This window comes from Tetrao urogallus, assembly GCF_951394365.1.
Source record: "Tetrao urogallus genome assembly, chromosome: 5".
Classification (NCBI taxonomy): domain Eukaryota; kingdom Metazoa; phylum Chordata; class Aves; order Galliformes; family Phasianidae; genus Tetrao; species Tetrao urogallus.
In genome coordinates, this window is record NC_136818.1 from 4,229,773 (window position 1) to 4,250,535 (window position 20,763).

At 43.7% G+C, this 20,763-nt stretch overlaps 1 protein-coding gene across 1 annotated transcript; it reads left to right on the top strand.

Moving 5' to 3' along the window:
* Positions 1–1,477: 1,477 nt before the first annotated feature.
* Positions 1,478–14,902, top strand: C8B (complement C8 beta chain; the record flags this gene model as incomplete). Its single annotated transcript, XM_079535732.1, has 12 exons — positions 1,478–1,569; positions 2,811–2,949; positions 3,728–3,869; positions 4,242–4,383; positions 5,552–5,684; positions 6,298–6,495; positions 8,155–8,395; positions 9,603–9,731; positions 10,037–10,200; positions 11,862–12,015; positions 13,209–13,277; positions 14,751–14,902. 12 exons carry the CDS (start codon positions 1,478–1,480, stop codon positions 14,900–14,902), a joined length of 1,755 nt encoding a protein of 584 aa, XP_079391858.1.
* Positions 14,903–20,763: the final 5,861 nt, after the last annotated feature.

Below are 20,763 nucleotides of genomic sequence, written 5' to 3' on the forward strand. Positions count from 1 at the left end.
ATGTGCACTGAGCTAGCAAAGTCCTATGGATGGGGAGGTCTTTCCTGTAAGTGATGGTGAGGGTTTTTTTTTGTTGTTGTTTGTAAATAATTAACAGTTAAGTCAATTGTGTCAAAGGTTAAGCTAGCTGTATCAGCTAGGCACATCTTGCTTTAATCTGGGGGCAAAGTCATTTAACAAAAAAAATAAGGCCAAAAAGGTGAACAAAAAGGTTTGCTTGCTCTCAGCCATCTTTCCTACCGGTTCACTCTCCATGTGTGGAGATGAAAGGGCTGCTGGTTGCTGCCTGCCTGTTCAGTGGTGGGAAACCTCAGCCTGCAATGGAATCTCTCTTCTGATGAATGTCCTACAAGGGATCAGTTTGCATCCTTCCCTCTGTTAGATCATCATCACCAAGTTGCCAAACTAAAAGCCACTTGTTTGTTTGTCAGAGTTGGTGCCATCTGTGAGAGCGGTGTGATACATTAAGAGGTGTCACAGTTGCCTGGGTCATTACATAGAGATTGGTTTTGAATTGTGTCAGTGAAAATGATTGATTTTATATACGGCATCCGTCATTCCCATAATGAGCAAATTCAAATGGATTTATTCCTTGTGTCATTGAAGCACTGAGCCTTGGCCCAGAGTGCTCAGTGCAAGACTGTCTCCTCAAGAACATCTGCTTTCCCAGAAAACACAGCGGAATGTAATATTTTGTGCAAGCAAATGCCGGTTTGGAGAGTTTTTCTGCCTCTGTGATGCTTGTGGCAGGTTGAAACAAACGAGGGCAATAAGAGAAAGGCTGTTCTGCCTCAAGAATCAAAGAGAGCTGTAGTCAAAGTGAGAAGCAGCAGGACTGAAGGCTGTCTTAACTGATGAATGAAGAAAAAATTGGTGAACTTTTGAGGTTCCTCATCCAGAAGCATGGCTTGGTGAGTTCTCAAAGGCATGGCTTGGTGAGTTCTCTGTCCTGGCTATGCTATTGAAGTCAGTGCCCCATCAAGGCTCTTGCCAGTGGCCTCAGGACTTCTGGCATTCTGAGGAAGGGCCCAAATTTTAGTCTGAAAGAAAACTAAGCTGCCGTGCAGGCAGAGGAATTCCCAGCCTTCCTCCGAGAGACAAACCAGTGTTCAAAAGCAGAAATAAATACTTAATTTTGCAGTTTGTTCCTAGAGAGCTGACTTCATTTCCCTTATTGCTTCCTTCTTGCCAAGTCTTGAGTATTCCATTTCATTCGTTGAAATATTCATTTGTTTCTGCCTCCTGAAAGAAGTGTTAAAAATGAAAGTTGAAATTGCTTCTGGCCAGCTCCTTTCTTTCTTCCCCTTTGCCTGCAGAAAGCTGTGCACTAACAATTACATAGTTTACCTTGCACCTCTGCCAAGTGCTGGCTCATTTGCTCTTTACTGCCTGGGGGAACGACCTAGTTTGTTTCCAAATCCTCCAGTACAGAACTGAAGCCGTGCTGGTTTCGACCTGCTGATGGGATGGTGGCATGATGACTGTGGCATGGATGGTGTTTACTCCGTGCCCCATCAAACTGCTGCTGCTTTGTGCTGCACTCTGCTTCCTAAATGTTCATTGCTTTGGGTAAGTGAACATTTTCAACGGGATGTCCTTGGGGTGATAGGATAAGTAGTGAAAATCAGTACCGACGGTTTGCTTTGGCTTTGTATGGAAAATAATTGCTGTCCTGAGCTATTTCTTTGTAATGAATAGCAAAAACAGTGTTCTGAAGTGAATGTAATGCAGTGTGTCTGACTGTGGATAAGTCATCTGATGAATTTAATAGAACAGATTGCCCTGGTCATGTTGTAAGGTGGAGTTGTGCTTGCAGTGTGCAACCTCCTAACAGTCAGGCTGCCCAACAGTGTGCTGGAAAGGAGGTTTCATTGTCTTTGAGTATGTAAATGGTAAAAATCTGGTCGTACTTGCATCTTGCCCTTTCAGCTTAACAGTTTTTTTGCTTTTTCACAGGGCTGAAGTTGACCAGTGTCTAACATTTCCGATCTAATGAAATTATTTCCACTGTTCTTTGAACTTTGAGCTTTGATTTCATGCCTTTGTGAGGTGATGAGTTTTTTGTAATTCCTTTATTCCATGTGGTTTTTAACATGCAGTAACGAAGCTGCTTGTCAGGCACTAGATCATGCTCAAAGCTTCAGCTGGTGGTATCCCTTGTGTTGGAGGAACAGGAACACTATGGGGGCAACTTGTTTGTCAAACTGGGCATAAAAGGAAATTCACTGTCTATGTTTTCCCTCTTAGATAGGCAGTACAATGAAGCATTTACCTGGGATGAGCATTTAATCAGAAATAGTCAATCTGGCTGAAAGATGAGGCAACATTTTGGCTACAGCATCATGGAAACCATGGAGACAGTTCTTGTAGTGGGGTGAGAATGGCTGGGGGAAGAGTGGATGCTCACAACTGGGGTTCAGGTTAATTATGGGAATGAATGTGATGAGTGATTTAATGTCTCTCTATGGTGTACTGACAATAGTGTCTAAAGCTAATGGTTTTGCCCAGCTTGAGAAGAGATCGTTTGCTTGGCAAGGGGAGGCCCTTAAGCCTAGCTTTCAAAAGTGCAGAGTGCATGCAAGACCTTTGCATTGTGATTGGTGTTTGTGGCATGCCTGGCCATGGAGCTGAATACGGCAGCCACTGTGCCAGGTTGTTCTCTAGGGCTCACGCAGCTTGAGATGTGGCCCAGGTTGTTGGGATGTTGGTTGTGTTTCACCTGATGGTTATAGAGTTTTGGGTGGCCAAGCCATTCTGGCCTCACAGCTCGGTGGCTCTACACTCTGAAGCTCTCATGTTGTTGAACACAGCAGTGGAACAGAATCCCTTGGGCTGATCAGCACCAGCAGCAGACGTGCCCGGTCTGCACGCGACCCACCCCAGCCCCGTGACTGCGTGCTCTCCCCTTGGTCCTCATGGAGCAAGTGTGATCCCTGCCAGAAGAAAAGGGTGAGTGCCTGAGGAGCCCCATCCTCAAAAATGGTCCCCTGCAGGATCCAGAGGCACGCGGTGCCTCTCAGGATTAAGATGCATTTCCTTGACTGCCCATGAGCGTTCCCTACCCAAGAAGCCATATCGAACAAAGGTAATGACCCCAGGAGTGTGAACATCAAAATCCCCATTGCTGGAGGGACCTCTGCTAATGAGCTGGAGAAGCCATTCCCAGGCTTAACCAGGGATAAGTGGTGATGTAGGCTGGGAAAAGTGAAGCTTCATCTCAAAGAGTTAATCTCAAAAGCTGGGGAAAAAGAAGGAGGGCTAACATATTGGATGGAGTAATTGACTGCTTCACAGCAGTGTTGTAGGCGGAAAAAATCCCTAATGATACAGAGGGCCAAGTAAATACACTGACAGAAAATAACAAGGGATGTTGTTACCAGCGCTAATTGAAAGAGAGGAGATGTAACAGAATCCTTCCTCACTCTTGCAGATGCCCACACTACGCTGTCAGACACATTTAAACAAACTGTCAGATAAAAGCAAACTTTCTGTCATCCCTTCCAATTCCCAATCCTTGCTTAGTAAAATTAAAACTATCCCAGATTAGAAATGTTTGAAACGAGGTACGTTACCAGCATAACTCTTCTTTGCCTCCACTTTTTAATCACATTGCTCTTAGATCTCCACCAGCACAACATTGCTTTTTTTTTTCTTTTTTTAACTAGGGAATCTAAAGAATTCACCATTTCTGTGCACTTGAGTCAATATTTTTTTTATTTCATCACAGTACAGATTTGCCCACCTGGAACAACCTTCTCAGTTCAATGGAGAGCCGTGTGATTACTCTGACAACGAAAGCGAAGACTGTGTTACCAATAATCCTTGCAGAAATAAAGTCAGATGTGAAGGTTTTATGTGTGCAGTTACAGGTAAAGGCTTATTGAGGGAGGAATGATGGTGTGTATGTGATGTCTCTGACTCCCCCCATGCTAAACTTTCTCCTTCTAGAAGAGCTGGCAAGGCTGTGGGATGTCAGAAGCTAGCCCCTGTCCATCCATTGCTGTTTTACATTTGCATCTATGAGTTGAGTGACTATTAGCATACATCAGTCTACAGCAGGCTTTGAGCAAACTTGGCCAAATGGAATATGGTGATTAGAAATGAATCTGCATGAGCCTTATGTTGCATTATTTTATTTTATTGTATTTCTATATTCTGCATTAGGGGACTGTGATTTTGCAGTATTGCCTGTAAGCATGATAATAAATAGTTTTCTGAGCAATGTTCTCATTGGTTGCTAGGGAGATGCATTGCACGGAGGCTGCTTTGTAATGGAGATGATGACTGTGGAGACCAGTCAGATGAAAAAAACTGCAAAAAAGTGTTTAGAAAATGTGACCAAAAGATGGAGCAATACTGGGGAATAGAGAATCTGGCAAAAGGGTAAGTTGGTGATCTTTATATTTTCTTACCAAAGGGTAATGGCTTCAGACATATACATGGAACAGAGAAAATCATTAGCAATTGCTGTATCCAGGAGTTCCAGTCAGACTGCCTTTGAGGTGTTGATCCAAAGCCTGGGAAATCCTTATTGAGGATTGAAATAAGGGAAATCCTTATTGAGTCCACGAGTCTTTCCAGGAGAGCTTTGTATTGCCAAAACCTGGGAGTGAAGAGTGAGGTACAAATCCAAACATTTCCTTCATGACTCCATAGAGAGCCCGTGAGTGGGAATGATTCAATCTTCCAGTTATTTTGCATGAGCGATTTAAGCCAGCACGTTGTATTGCCTAAAATTTGTGCTTTTCTGTGGATTTGTGTTTTTGCACAACGCATTGGTTTTGGTGGATCAAAACGTTGTGGATTTCTTCCATGAAACTGGAAGGTGGTGGAACTTCTGTCCTTTGCTTGGGTGGGGTAGGGTTACAACCCCCAACCTGGTGGGGATTCTAATCTGTGTCTGGATTGATCCGGGTTTTACTGGCTAAGACCGTGGCAACTTCTTGTAATGTCATAGTGTGTGAAAAGAGTCTTTTCTTACTCTGCAGAAAAAAAAAAAAAAGCTTTTTACTTTGAAAAAAATAAGAAAAGAAATCATATTGTAGGAAAAAATGATAATTTCCTACTTAGTCTCAGGAGATATGGCTGCTGTGCATGTCATTGCTGATGCTTTGTACTTCTGAGTTTAATCAAAATTAAAAATAATGTTGGACAATTATAGGAACATGCTTCTCATCTCTTTGAAGCTGCAATTGCTCAGTAATTTGCTTTTAGTGGACTTCCCTCCTTTTCAGTTTGTTCTAAAATCAGAGTTAATATTTTACAGCTTCAGTGTCATTACCGTGCAAGTCTCTCTCCCCAAAAGAAGGAGAGGCAGATCTAGCAGAGGCCTTGCTTGTTAGGCATTCAGTTTTTCTCTGTAGGAATGAGGTTGATCGACCAATGGAGGAGGCAGAGCTTTCTGTTGGGGTTTCAGAATAAAGAAGTTTGCAACAAAGAACCATCAGCCAAAAAAAAAAAAAATACTCTTTTGCATTTCTTATCCAAGCTATTTGCTGTGTAGCACCGAATCAGTCCTAAACAATATTCTGCTATTATGCTTCATATGCAGGTTAAATATCATCACAAAAAACTTGGAAGGATTAGTTCTTGATCACAAGTACTATGCTGGGGGATGTTCTCCCCATTACATTGCAGACATGAGATTCAGAAAACCATACAATGTGGAAAGCTATACACCAGAGGTATGTGTCATATCCTTCTGTAGATAAACATACATATATTCCACTAAATCTGCTGCATAATACTGATAAAATTTCACTACTAAATGGTTTTATAAAGAATTACAAAACTCCTGCAATGAAATGGACCAAGAATGAGTTTAGCCCAACTTCCAGAATATAAGCATGCTGCGTGCACTAAATGGACTTGGAGCAGCGCCCATGCAATAAGATCCGTGTGCACTGGAATAGATGGCAAATTTCCCGTGGACCTTCCTATTACAGAATCTGAGCATGATATTTTTTGAGTGTTGTCTATTAGGAAACCATTTCCTCTAAGGGTTTCTACTCTCATCGATGCCTATGTTTTACTTCTTTGCATAAGATTGACGTATTAAGTAATAGGCTCTGATCCTCACAGTATGGAGGAGATGGTAGCTTTTCTACTGCTGTAAATCAGCTCTTTCTGAAGTAGTAGTGTTAATAATAACAGTGCTTTGCAATTATACAAGGCTTTTCATCTTCAAAGTGCAAGCATTAATTCACAAGTATATCTGTAGCTGCTTTCCCTTCCTGTGCTTCAGGTGTACGTTCACTGTGCAGAAAATAAAATGTATTGTTTTTGCTTTCTGTTCAGACCAAAGGCAAATATGAATTTACAATGACTGAATATGACTCCTACTCAAATTATGAAAGCAGTGTCCTGAAGGCAGAGGCTTCGCAGTCAAGCTTCAGCATTGGTATAAGCATACCCAGTCTGTTTGAAATTGGTTACAACAATAACGACAACAGGTTCAAGAAGTTCATTCAAAGGATGAAAAGATTTTCTTCAACAGTAAGCCCTGCTCTACTTAAATCTCTTCCAACACATTTTCTGTATCTGTGTGTGTATTGATTTCATCCCCATCGTCAGGTCGGCAGCCACGACTGCGATAAATGAAGTCTTTCCCCCTGATTGGATTTTGCAGTTTTTATTGGTCAAACATTTATTGAGGCTGCAGCACCTTGGTTTGTGTTTGCAGTACCTGGGAGCTTTTCCATTCACAGATCTGCCTGGAATCAGGCTGCCTAACCCTTACAGTCAGCCACAGTTGCACGCAATCTGTCCAGTCAGCACTGGCCATCCACATTTGGGTGTTTGCATTGAAATCACAATGAAAATGAGGAGCAGTGCAAGGTGCAGACATCCTCTCCTCCCTATAGCAATCTCACTAGTAGATGCACAAGCAGGACTGCAAGCAGAGTTTCCACGCTGCACACCAGCAGTGGCATGTTACACATGTTGACACTCCAGCCATTAAAAAGTTCATACAGCATCGGACCCAGAAATCACAAACCGACACTCACAGTTTTGTTTTGTCTATTTGGATATTTTTCTTTCATCAAAAGAGTGTAAACCAGGATGCTGATGACAGCATGCACAGATGTGTGCAGCACTGGTACTGATGTCTGGGAGATAGGAGACGGATGGGTGCAACCAACATGAGATCCTGCACGGATCAAGATGTGGTTTAGCTAATGAAGCCCAGAGTTCCCCTGCCCTGTGGAGAGGTACACTGAGTAATGGGGTAACACTGAGGACAAAAAGGATTTTCTGCAATTCTGGGGTTTCTGTACCTGTAAGCAGTCCAGACACCAGTAAGTGTGTGGACAGCTGTCCAATGCCATCACACGTGAAGGGCTGTTCTTCTTTCAGGTGGGTTCAGCAAGGCAGGAGCTGCAACTTAATTCAAGCAGCAAAGCCACGCTATTCTACTACAGGGCAGCCTTGACAATAATGTGGAATGAAAACTGCTGGCAGGCCTTCTGTGAGCTTAACTATAGACTAACAGATGCCATTTGACTTGGGTTGATGCGATCTATCCTCTGAATACATCATTCATCAGATGAGGACACACACAATACAAAATAAGGATGACACCATCGCTTCCAGTCTCATCTTCAGAGATGTGGTCACAGCTGTGATCTGTGCACACTTCAAGCTGGCTGGAAATGCTTTAATCTGTAACTCGTAGGGCTGTTTTATGAGATTCATTTGGAGCTAGTGTGCAACATCATTTGATTTCTTCTTTTCATCTGTTATTGCTGTAAACAAACCTAGCTCTTGTCAGTGGTTTAATAGTACTGCTGATCTATGTCTCTCCCCTCAGCATACAGTGCACTCAGCAATGGCAGAGCATTCCTTGTTGCTATTAAACTTGCACTTGCTTCCTGCAAAGTGACATTTCTCGTGACAAGATCAGAGGTGTATGAGAAGCATTTGTAATGGATATTCAGGAAGAATGTCTCGGTTTTATTATTTAAGCTATAGTGTTCTATATTGAAATGCCCTTGATGTGTTTGTCGTGCTGGTCCAAACAACTTGGCACAAAATGCTTGGGACACGACAGATGACTTTTTTAACAGAAAAGGGAGATATAATATATGCCCATGCAGACGTATTTTTATAAATACCTATAAATATGTGTTTCTTGTGTTTCTGCATCCCATGTAGTCCAGCAAATTCCTCCACGCCCGTTCTGAGCTGACTGTGGCTGTTTATAAGCTGAAGACCAGAGCATTGATGCTGCATTATGAGTTTCTGCAGAGACTCCATCAGCTCCCATTGGAGTACAGCTATGGGGAGTACAGAGAGCTGTACCGAGACTATGGGACACATTACATCACTGAGGCTACCGTTGGTGGCATCTATGAATATACTTTAGTCCTGAACAGCAATGAGCTCCAGAAGGCAGGTATGTGCACCTGAAGCTTGTGAAAGGCTTTTGGGCCAGACCTAGCTTTTCAGTGGGAAACCCCTCTGCGTGAACCAAGATCTGAGGAAAGAAGAGATCGTGCTAGAAGGAGCCAGCAGCATCTCCAAGAAAAATAGGGGATTAAAAGTGTTTCATGGCATTGAGTAAATGGGACTCCTGTTCAAAGCATGCTCAGCATCACGGGCTCCATCTAGCTCTCGAGTTGTGGATGCTGCCAGTTCACAGAAAGGGCCCTGTGGCAAGTGTTTCAGACTACATATTCTGGGGGCTGACACGATGTTGAGATGAATGAGAGCCGTGTAGCTTAACACTTCTGCTAGCTTTGAAACCTTTGCCTGAGTTCTTTTTCCGTTGCCTTTCAAATGATGGTTCTGAAGCACCTTTAGCCTCGAGAGCTTTTCCAGCATGTAAGAAACAGTAAATAATTTGCTGGGTGACTCCTGTGCCTGACATTGCTCTTGCTCTTTGACTCTGGCTTCCTTTTTTTTTGCAAGAAATGATGATTGTTGCATGGGATAGAAAGAGCTGTGTGACATTAATCAATAGCTGCACTCTCTTATTTATTCATTGGCATGGAAGTGAGGAACTGCCTTCGTTGTCTGTTTGTGAAAGCATTTAATGGACTGTTGCGTGCAACACTCAGTCTGTTTGCTCTTCTGCTGGCTTGGAGGTTGCTGGCTTTTGCAGTAGGCAGATATGTCCCAGAGGGACAGACTTTAGATTCAGAATTTACATGAAGAAACTTCCATGAAACAATTGAGGCTCTTCTGGCAGGAAAGAACTAGAGACATGAGCTAGCAAATGGGAGAAAAGCTACTTGAAGCATTATCCCTAACAAACCTGGCTCGTGTTGGAGGAGATGGGTGGTACATAGTCCTTTGGCATAGGTGTTTTAAGTCACAGATCAGGCTCCCACCTGCTGCTGCTCCACATAGCCCAGTGCAGCTGAGCTGGTTGTTACAACCCTCTCCTTTCAGTATCCACCTGTCGTTTGCACCCTGTTTTAGAGTTCTGTGAACCATGGACTTCATTTCATACCGATCTGCTAATTATCCTAAAGAAGGCTTTATCTTGTCATTTTTTCCCTCATCTATTTTTTTCAACTTTTATTTTCTGCGTATAAGGACATGGGGAAAAAAAAAAATGTTTTATTGAAACACTGCAATGTTTTGTTGTGCATTTAAAGGTTTTTCTATGAGCGACGTCCAGAAATGCGCACAGCACGGCTTTAAAGTCAGTGGAACAATTAAAGCTGTCTCTCTGAATCTTGGAATAAATGTAGAAGGCTGTAAATCCCTTTTAAAAGAGATTGGAGGTAAGCGTGAAACACTTGTGTGATTTCATTTCTAACCAATGTCGTTGCGAAAAGAACATCTCATAACATTGCCTGGTAGATGGATTTCCTCCATGGTGGTGGAGAGGAGCTTTGGGCAGTGGAAGGACCTGAAGGCATTATTGCTGCATGCTGGAGGGATGGGGATGGAAAAAGAGGTTGGGAGTGTTGCTACAAGGGAACAGGAAGGGCACAGGACATGCAGTAGAGGAGACCATGCATCAGGTGTGAAGCACCTGTGGCCTTTCTCATCCCAGCCCCCACTCTCTGAATGTGTTTTTTTGCAGACAGCACCTCCAAAAAGCAGTATGTGGAAGACTTCATCGCCCTTGTTCGTGGCGGAGCAAGTGAACACATTACAGCATTGGCTAACAAAGGCCTGCCGACAGCCTCACTGATGCAGGAGTGGGGGGATGCTGTGCAGTACAACCCTGAGATCATAAAGCTGAAGGTGCTGTGTCCATTGCTGTGTTCAGCCTCACTTAGCTCAGTGTCTCTGAAAGCAGTGTGTTCAGATAAATGAGAATTATTTTTTTCTGAAGGGCCATTTTTAGGGCTATGAATAGAACTGCACTGGCATCGTTGCTCTGAGGATGGGTGCTCAAAAAAATCAAAGTTGTGATGCATTAAAGGGCGATGTTGTTGAAAGTGAGTGAAGTCGACAGCTTTTCCTTCTTCAAACTTGGCTATGCCAATGTGATCTCTTATTACCTATCCAGCAGGCCATCCATTTTCTGCTTTGCCAGTGTATCCCTTATCTAAAGCATGACTGGCAACATATACTTTATAAGGACTTATTTTTCTTGAAATGTGAATAGTGGTTGGGAGATGCCCTGGTGCCTGTCTGGTGCTTGCTGCAGTGGGTTTGCCTTCCCCAGGCCCCTGGTGCCCTATGGGTGAACCTTCCAGAAAGATGCTAGGGAGTTTCCCAGAAGGAGACAATGTAAACACAATGCTCTGCACTTCCAGAAAGTTCTCCCACAACAAATTGTGATGTCCTTTGCCTTGCCTGGCATCGGTGGCCAGGCTGCCCAGTGATTTGATTTGGTATCTCTAAGCCTTCATTTACCTACTGGAATCCCTTTGGGGCTCAGAGATCAAAAGTATCAGCAGACTGTGACTAAATGTCAGCCTGGGAATGCTTAGTTAGGGAAAACTAGAGCAAAACAGTTCATAAATCATCTGCAGAAAGGCCTTGGCAGGTCACTCTCAGTATATTTCCATGTTTGTATGAGCTGAAGTCCAAAAGTGAAGTATGGATCACAGATAATTGATGAGGAGAGAATGTACAGCAGCAGGAGATGAGCATTCTTTATTGATGCTTTCTCTTCTTTCTAGTAACTTGAGACTGTAATAGCAGCTCGGGGATCGTTCATGCTATTGCTGCATGGCTGTGGCAGGAATCCCTATAGCAGGGTTGGAAATTTGGGATGGGTCCACTGGTGTGAGAGTGGATGACTGCCAATGTATAGGGCACATTGAACTTCCCCTTGCTCTCTGAAAAAGAAATGAGCAGGCCAAAGTCTCCTTGATTACTGCAGCACGTTCACTGTGCTGTGCATCCCATATCCTTTACCACTCTGGAGATCCCATCTGCAGTGGCTGTATTTGGAGATCACAGTCTTCTTTTTTTTGAAGGCTGTGAGACCCCTGTTTTGGCTTCGTAAAGAGAAAAATCAGCCTTGAAATGCAGAGGTGATTATATTTACAGTGCAAACATGAATGCCTGAGGATGAGGAATGAGGGAGATTTCTCTGGGTGACCTTGGGGGATCCTTTTTAAACTGGAGCGAGGGGAAGTAGTTTTGAGCAAATTAATAAAATATCAACATCAGGAAAATGGTAAGAAGGCCTTTAATGGAACTTTCCAACCAGCTGCCGGGCTTTTGAATCTCCTTCTGCATTTACAATTTTGTTGGTGTTGCAAACCAAGACCCCTGCAAGTATTCCTGACTGTGCTGCCATGCTGTTTACTAGGTTTAAAGAAATACTAATGGGAAGCCTGGGGTATGTACCACAAGGCCCTCGTTTCCCTCACCAGCCGTGCTCCCATTGAGCCACAACATGCTCACGCCATCTTGAGTGTTGAGTGCTGCTTCTTCCATCCCTCTAGGTACAGCCGTTGTATCAGCTGGTGACTCCAGCTGACTTTGCTAATGCAATGACAATAAAAGAAAATCTGCGCCGGGCTCTTGATGAGTTTCAGCTGGAGACCAGTTCCTGTCGCTGTGCTCCATGCCAGGGCAATGGGATCCCAGTTTTGAAAGGTAGGAGGGTGTCCTACACCGCTTCTCTAGCCTCTTGCAGCAGTGAGCAGGGAATCTTTGGGAGGAAGGAGGCTGAGCAAGTCATCAGTTCTTCAGTTGCTCCTGTCATATTCTTTTAAAATGGGTTTTTGGAAGATCATAGAAATATATAATGGTTTGGGTTGGAAGGGACCTTTAAATCATCTTGTTCCAACCCTACTGTTATAGGGAGGGACACCTCACTCTGCTTGGTCCCTTTTTGTAGAATGCCTCTCTCTAGTCAACACAGTAGAGTCACAGGATGCACCTTTTTAATGGAAGGGTTTGTCTGCAACACTTTCATGCAAAATTTTGCTCCTGTCTCAATTAAGTATTTAAAAAAAAAAAACCACCTCGATATCTCCTCCTTTGCTTTTAAGTTTGCTTCCATCATCCCAGAGAAGTGTCTACTGTCTCAGCATCAATGAGTGCTTCTTAAAGTGTTTTGAAGATGACCACATCAGTGCCAAGCACAGTCAGCACCATCACCTCCCCATATTTGTAATAGAAGCTGTCCTCCTTTGTAAGCAGGCTGTGATTTAAAAATGAGGGGGGAAAATAATCAAACTGAATGAAAAACACTGCCTAAACAGAGATATACCATGTGATGAGGGCTTCTAGAAGAGGGACCATTTTTTTCAAGTGCCTAATTCCAATCTGCATGTGCAAAAGTCTTGGTGAGAATCGTTATCATCTAAATGTCTGTCTAAGGCAGAACGATTGCTTGAGGTACCATCGAGCTGATTGTAGCACTTAAGGATTCATCTCATAATTTTCCTTGGTTCAATAACTTCTCAGGATCAAGATCAGTTGGGTTTCATGTAGGGTCTTCTCAACAAGAGGCTTTTAATGACCATTATTTTCTCAAGTGGGAGCTCTCCTCTGGTCCTGGGAGGTCTGAGTGGCGTTAGGTAAGCGTTTCCTCTACATAAGATGCACACTTTGTTCCTATCCAACCCTGCCATGAAATCTCTCTGCAGAGGGACGGGAGACTTGCTGTGACAGAAGCATAGTGCCATTTCTCTGCTTTATTGCTGCTTTATGCTTTCCTCACTAGAGAAGCAAGCTGACGTGATTTCACCACCTATCCCTTCCCTCGCAGCACCCAAAAGGTATCTGCAGGGAAACATGACATGATTGAAGTCTGTAACCCCACCATCTCTGCTCTCTTTCAGGAACACAGTGTGAGTGCATCTGTCCCCTCAGCCACCGTGGCACTGCCTGTGAGACTCCCAGCAGGACAGGTGAGTGGGACCCACAGGGCTGCCTGTGCTGCTGTCTCCACTCTGTCCAGCCCAGGGCATGGGATTAGGGACCTACAAAGGGGGCAAACGCTCATTGCCTGCATGCTCTTAAATTTCATTTTCTTTTCTTTGCGCGCACACTGAGTTGCCTTCGCGGTGGTGAGGCACTGGAACAGGTTGCCCAAGGAGGTTGTGGATGCCCCATCCCTGGAGGCATTCAAGGCCAGGCTGGATGTGGCTCTGGGCAGCCTGGTCTGCTGGTTGGTGACCCTGCACATAGCAGGGGGATTGACACTAGATGATCATTGTGGTCCTTTTCAATCCAGGCCATTCTGTGATTCTATAAACTCCTGCCCAATTTACAATCCACATCAGGCCTTGGATCTCCTCCAGCAGTTCAGTTTCCCAAGTTCTTGCCTTTGATACAGTCCATACGTTGCAAACTGTTTTTCTTTAGGCATGTTGCCATGCATTTTAATCTTAAAATCTTATTATGTTGTTTTGAAGCATTCTTGCTCGCTTTGTATTGGTGCTGTCTCCTGACTGATGTTCTAACTCCTTCTAGTTTAGGATGGCCTGTGAATTTAATCATTTTTGTTTACTTCTTCCAGCTCATTAATCTAGATGCTAAATAATACTGGATCTCAGGCAGCCAGAGCTCTGGCACCATCCCACACTTTGCTGCACTGCATTTATCACCGCTCTTTGTTTACAGTCTTTTATCCAGTTCTCATTCTGCTTGACTGTGTCCTACCAAAGCCAGGCTGAAATGCATTGTAAGCCAAGATTACACCAAGCAAAGGGTCAATTTTGGAGGTGTTTCTAAGCCAGTCTGTTCAACCTTAAACTGTGGAGTCACTTACACCTTGTTCCGGTCTGCTTAGCACACATGTAATCACATCTGACTCTCCCATAGACTCACATCCATCCACTTGTCAGCATAAAACTTCTCACTCCCCTTTCCTCCTTTTCTGTGTTGCTCCTGTGTTCGGCTCCGTGATTCTCAGGATTTTGAATTTCTGTCACTCACGTGCTCAGGGTCCAGAAGAAGACATTGTAACAGGAAAAGCAGTGGGCAGAAAGCTGAATATTCAAGCTGCTGTTCACTGAAGGAGAACGTGCTGGCATTATCCCTAACACCTCAAAATGTGACATGAGTTTAGCTGCTCTTTTCCTTAGTTGGGTTGGATTAGGTCAGGGAGAGAAACACCCTATAGCCAAAAATAAATCTGATTGATACATTTTTTTTGTCCTCAATGTGCAAAACGTAGTTTGAACGAACACCAGAAATGCTGAACAGAGATGTAAAAGTACATAAAAGTATTGCTGCTAATGACTCAAGTGTGTTGGTGTTGGTGTGGATGGGGCAGAGCTGTTTGTATGTAAACACGATTCATGGAATCTGACAGCTCTCCCCATGGAAAGAGCTGCTTTATTCTGACAGTCCTCTCTGGCTTGGTTTTTATTTTCCAGATGCTGCTATTAATGGAAACTGGGGTTGCTGGGCCAGCTGGTCTCCGTGCTCAGGAGGTCAACGAACAAGGAGGCGGCAGTGCAACAACCCGGCACCACGGAATGGCGGCTCATCGTGTTCAGGGCCAGATGCTGAAACAGTGACTTGCTAGAGGGAAAATCATTAAGAACTCAGTGTACGCACAGTGACCAGCTTCCAAACTGAGTGGGAAGGTGTTACCTGACTAGCTTGCTAAGTTGGCTCTGCTCTGCTTGTCTCATCCCAGTGCATTCAGAAGGCATTGGTAGCATCGCAGCTTTGGACGTGCTTTGCAGTTGTCCCATGCTCTGGTTGTGCTTACTGTTCTCTGTAATTTTTCTGTGTCTTTATGGCAAAATAGGGACGAGCTGCATCTCATGCCTTATTTGGTAGAGATTGTTGCGTGATTTTAAGTTCTGCCATTTTATTTTTGAAGGTTCTTTTGAGATAAGACTGATCTTACACCAGAATATGCACTAACATGCAGCTTCTGTGAAGACAGCTGTGTCACGTGGAGTGAAATACAGCATATTAAAGTCTAAATCTCAATGAGCACTATAGTATCTAGTGTATCTAGTATCTAGCCACTTCCCCAGTTTCCCTATTTATGGTATTTAACTTAAATTCTCTGTCTTATTAGAAGTTATGTTGAAGGAGTGAAAACCAAACTGCCAAGTGCAATCTGGTGACAGTGAGGTATTGTTATGTAACTGCACAGCAGTGGTACTAACTGCAGAGACAAGCTTCCTCCTGTGCATTCAGAAGTAGGCACACTGAGTGCACCCTGATACACTCAGATACTTTTTCCTTGGAGAAGTCAGGGAAAGACAAAGGGATGTTACTAGGATGGGGAATGGGAAAGCAGCTGCTCCTTCTGCTGCTGTCTGGGGCTTTGGGAAGGCAGCAGAGATGACTGCTCGCAGGTTAGGTCATCAGAGATGGAGAGGGTTTGCTATGAAACGAGACAAAGCAAAATGTGTGGTTTGCCCTTTGTTACCATCCCTAAAGCCATGCATCACAACCCAGGTCCTATGAAAGAGGAACTTATGTCTCTATGCACTGCTTTGCGATTCAACTGAGAACAAATGGTCTGGGGACTTTCCTCCTGCAGCTTGTTTGGTAGTTAATGTTTTTTACACAGACATTTGTTGGGGCATGCTATAAAATGACAAGAGAAGCTTTGCTTTGGGAAAACAGTGCAACCAGTGCAAAGTCATTTGTGAGTGTTGTGAGTCTCCTAACATCAGCAAGGTCGAACACTCTTAGGAAGGCTTTTAAGGATGCTGGTGATGATGGGTTGATATCACCAGTTTCTCTTCTTTCAGACTGATGCTGTCTAAATGCAATTCTTGTAAGAACATCTCAGGCTCTCTGACATCTAAACAATGGAACATGCATTTAGTTTTAGCCCTCATGCCGCCTCCACACTTATCGACAAGGTTTGTGTGACAGCTTTAAGAAAGGAAGAGCACATTGCATATGTGCATATGTAAAAGCAGCTCCCTCTGTACTCATAATGGGCTACATATGTAATTGGGCTGCCAACCCACAACATTTCCTCATCCACTGTGTAAGTAACTGTGATGTCTTTTGTGTGGTAGGAATTTGCCAAGTGGCTCATTCAGGGTCATGGTTACTGCTAATGCAATCTGCATTTTTCTTTGTGATTTTTAAAGGGGCACTGTGGAAGCAGTGCAACAGAGGAGCCCAGTCACCAGCTTGCGTTGGTTCATGGGCACCTGCCTGTGAGAGCACGCGCTGCAGTGCTGCTGCTTCCCCTTCTGATTGAGGAGCTTTCTCAGATAAGTAGAGTGGCTTTTGTAAATGTGACCCCCACTCCATCACAGTGGAGTAAGCACTCTGACCTGTGGTCATGGTGCATCTATCTGCTGCTGCTGCAAGCAGAGCAAAATACAGCAACCCAAAGCTTGCCCCCTATCAGGAAAGCCCAGATTTTTTGAAGTGGAAATGCTTGAGTTTGTATTATTTGGATTTGGGTTGGGTGTTTTGTTTTGTTTTGTTTTGTTTTTTGGATGAAGAAAGACTTGGCAGTCTTCAAATGAGCAGGACAGCCTACCTGGTGTAACATTTCAGTAGCAGTTGCATGTTGAGCCTATAGGCTCTAGGAGCCTCCCCTAAAGGACATAACTTTATCTTGTCCTTGTGATTTTGTGCTTTGATTTAACTAGCTAACAATTTACGATGACCTGGAGGGTAATAAAAAATTCTGTGCTGAAGGTTTTATTGTTTCATTTTGATATGCATTAAATTTTGGTACTATCTTTTACTGGGGTTTCTCACTTCCACTTTCCGTGCAAGTTGACATTAATAACCCAGGTATGAAAACAAGAAGGCTGCAGACACAACACATGCATGTTCTCTGCTGGTTAAGCCCATTTTCCTGGCTAAGACTCTTGTCTCAATGGGCTTTATTGCATCTCATATTGCATTCCTGCCCTGGACCAGATGTGCTGTATTAATATGGGTTTCTTTACATTGGAACTAGATGATTTAAAGATCCGTTCCAACCCAAACTATTCTAAGACTGTATGGTTCCTTAAACCTGTGGTAGTTCTGTATCATTGCTTTCGTCACCTGTGTCTCAGCACAAGAGCCATACTGACTGGTTGCCACAGCTATTGCTATTTGCATGCTAAAAATAAACTCAATAAACAGGGAAAATGTATTTTTTCCACCTCCTTCCTGAAGATGTTACTGCTGCGATGTGTGATGGATCCAATCAACATGGTTTAGGGAAGTTCCAGAAACAGTATTTTTGGTAAGTTCTAATTGTCATGTCACGACGTTAGGAAGAATTTCCTTACAGAGAGGGAGTGTTCAATCATTGGAATGGGCTGCCTGGGGCAGTGGTGGGGTCCCCATCCCAGGAGGTATTCAGGACATGTGTGGACATGACACTAAGGATCATGGTTTTGTGATGAGTCTCAGTATCAGACTGATGGTTGGATTTGGTGATCATGAAGGTCTTTTTAATCCTAAATGGTTTGGTGACCCTGTGATTCTGTGTCCAACTTTCCCAGCACAAAACCAGCTTGATTCTTACTGTACCTAACATTGGAAATGGGTCAGACTGATTTCCAGCTGGGATTTGTTCCCTTGTGAAGCTGGGATTTGGTCTGTCATCAGGTTGGTTCACAGTCCAGCAGCTGATCCATGATCCCTTGCATTGATATGGTAGGAGAGCTGGGTGACTTGCAGCACTCTTGCCATTGTCCCCACCCAGGCCTCTGAGGGCATATAAACCAGAAATCTGCTTTACAGAGAAAGTAATGGACACAGACAGAGAGACTGCATAGAAAGTGACCCAGCAAGTCCATGTAGAGGTGATAACAGTCCCCAGATTGCCAACAGTGGGTTCTTCTGCAGTACTCGTAATACAGCCCAATAAGCACCAAAGCAAACCGCCAGCTTTCAAATTATGGCTGCAGATTTCTCTTCCTTTTATATCCTATTTTAACACCTTGTTAAAAATGTTGTGTAAATCAACAACACTGGAGAGGAGGACAGTAATTATTACCATTATGTACTACCATTATTAGCCCTTAGACTCTCACTGTGCTGGGCACGATGCAGCAGCACAACAAATGCCAGCCTCCCCCCGAACTCCCCAGGATCTGGCATTTCTTTTGTTTTTATCTACTGTCTTTTGTCATTTCTGTTGTCTTTTGCAGTTTGGGGTAGATTTGATGTTTTGCTTCTTCCTGCAGCAGTGCCTTAACACTGTATGGAGGGGAAGGCGACAATCTCAGAGCTGCTCCCAGTGGGCAGTCCTCAGCTGCTGTGAAATAGAGGGCTGGGAGGGACCCATCCATTGGGGCAGCCAGCATGACATTGACCCCGGGGTGGGAAACAGCTCTGTCTCAGGCACTGCCCTTATCTCCTCTCCTGTTAGCTGGTTATCTGGAGCCTACACCTTGCAACCTCAGGTGTATTGTCATCAATCATTTGCTGTTTTCTGTTGCGTACTGGTTCTTCTCTGCCCTTCCTTTGTTAATAACCCAGTTTGCCTATATCCATAAAAATATCTGATTGTGATACCATTTATCCAAAGCACCATACATCCATCATGTACTTACGAGAGAGATAAACAAGGTCTCCTGGGAAATATGCCGCAAGAAATATATAGGATAAATAACTATATCAAATGTATGTCAATGTGCAAGAGGGGAAAATCCATTCATTAAAGCCAGGGTGGAACCGTAGTGTTTTATTGTACCCTCTAAGCTTTTAGTTTAAGTAAGAAATGTACATTTTTGCTCCTTATCTCATCTAGCACAGCTTTCATGCTGGCCACTTCAGCAGGAGAAATATTAGCTTCTTTGAGTGGCACTGTAAATGTGTAATTGCTCGTAATCTTTTTTATTTCTTTTCTCTCTCTCTCTTTTTTTTTTTTTTTTTTTAATTTAAACAGACCTTATGGGCATTTTCTCCCTGGACTGCAGTTCTCTGCTCTGAGCTCTGGGGAGGAAGATGCCTGAGTCCTGGGTGAGCAGAGGAAAGGGGCTGCTGCCCAGCCCTTCTTGGTGTTGGTTCACATTCAGTTCTTTCATCATTTGGATTTCTCTGGTTGTGGTGACTTTCCAGCCTTATAGAAATACCTCCAAAGGTGAGGCTGCAGGTCATATTCCCCCAGCCTCCACTCTCCAGCCTCTTAGACAGCAAATCTTTCCCTTCATTAATTTCTTCCCCCTGGCCACAGAGGCTCACTGCAGTAGCTTGACTCTCATTTGCTCTTGGGTTTTGTCCCAGGCAGTCTGTGCACGGGTGAGAATCACCCATGTACCAAAATAGTTTTGGATGTAAGAACCCTGTCATATGTTTCTACATAATCACTGAGTCATAGTATCATTAAGGTTGAAAGGGACTTCTAAGATGATGCAATCACAGAATGGTTTGGGTTGGAAGGGACCTTTAAGATCATGTAGTTCCTGCTACAGGCAGGGACACCTCCCTCTAGACCAGGTTGCTCACAGCCCCATCCAGCCTGGCCTTGGTGCTTCCAGGGAGGTGGTATCAACAATTTCATTGGGCAACCTGTGCCAGCATCTCCCCACCTTCACAGTAAAGAATTTCTTTATCAAAAGCAACCATCAGCCCATCACCCCTTTGCCCATTGATCATGTCCTGCATAATGTTCCAGCCTCATGCCAACAACTATTGATAGAACCATAGTGGGAAAATGCTGCTTTGCTCGCTTTCCTCCGTGCTGCCTTAATCACACCAGTATCAGTGGATGCTTCATGCTGCTGCATTGTCTCGGCATAGAAGACATCAGATCCAAACCCTGGGGAGCAAATCTATCTCTGGATGAATGCAGACTTCACCTGGGAAAGCAAGCTTGGCAAAAAGGCCACCGTTTTGTCACACATTTATCCACATCTTAGAAACGTGTCGTAGTAATTTTTCACTGAAAAATCAAACCTTGGTGTTTGAGACAACACGGTTTGTTATTTTCTTATACAAAAAAAAAAAAAAAAAAAAAAAAAAAAAAAAAAAAAAGAAAAGAAGAGAAAAAAAGGCTGCAGTTTCACTTTCAAGCAAAACAGAAGCGATTAAAAAAAAAAAAATCATCTTTTGGCAAATGTGCACACAAAAGAAAATATGGGGCCAGATCTTCGGGTAGCATAAATCAGCTGCAGTGAAGGAGCTACACTGATTTACATCAGCTACATGTCAGCCTCTAAATCACCACCGACACACTGTTGAGAAACAAGCATTTCCAAGCATCAGAGCTAGAGCTGAGCAATTTCTTTCACTAAACCACGATTCCTTTCCCATTCAAATGTATGTAGAAGTGCTCCTTTGTGCTTTGAGGTTTTGTTGCTGTTCATAATGCTTGATTCCTTCTCAGGGCTTTTTCCCCCCTCCCTTCTTTCCCTGCAATGCAAAGCGCAGTGAAATAAAGTGCCACTTGCCTTCTGTCCTCCCTGGGTTTTGTGGCAGTTCATTAAGAGGGCTGAGCTGTGGGCTCTG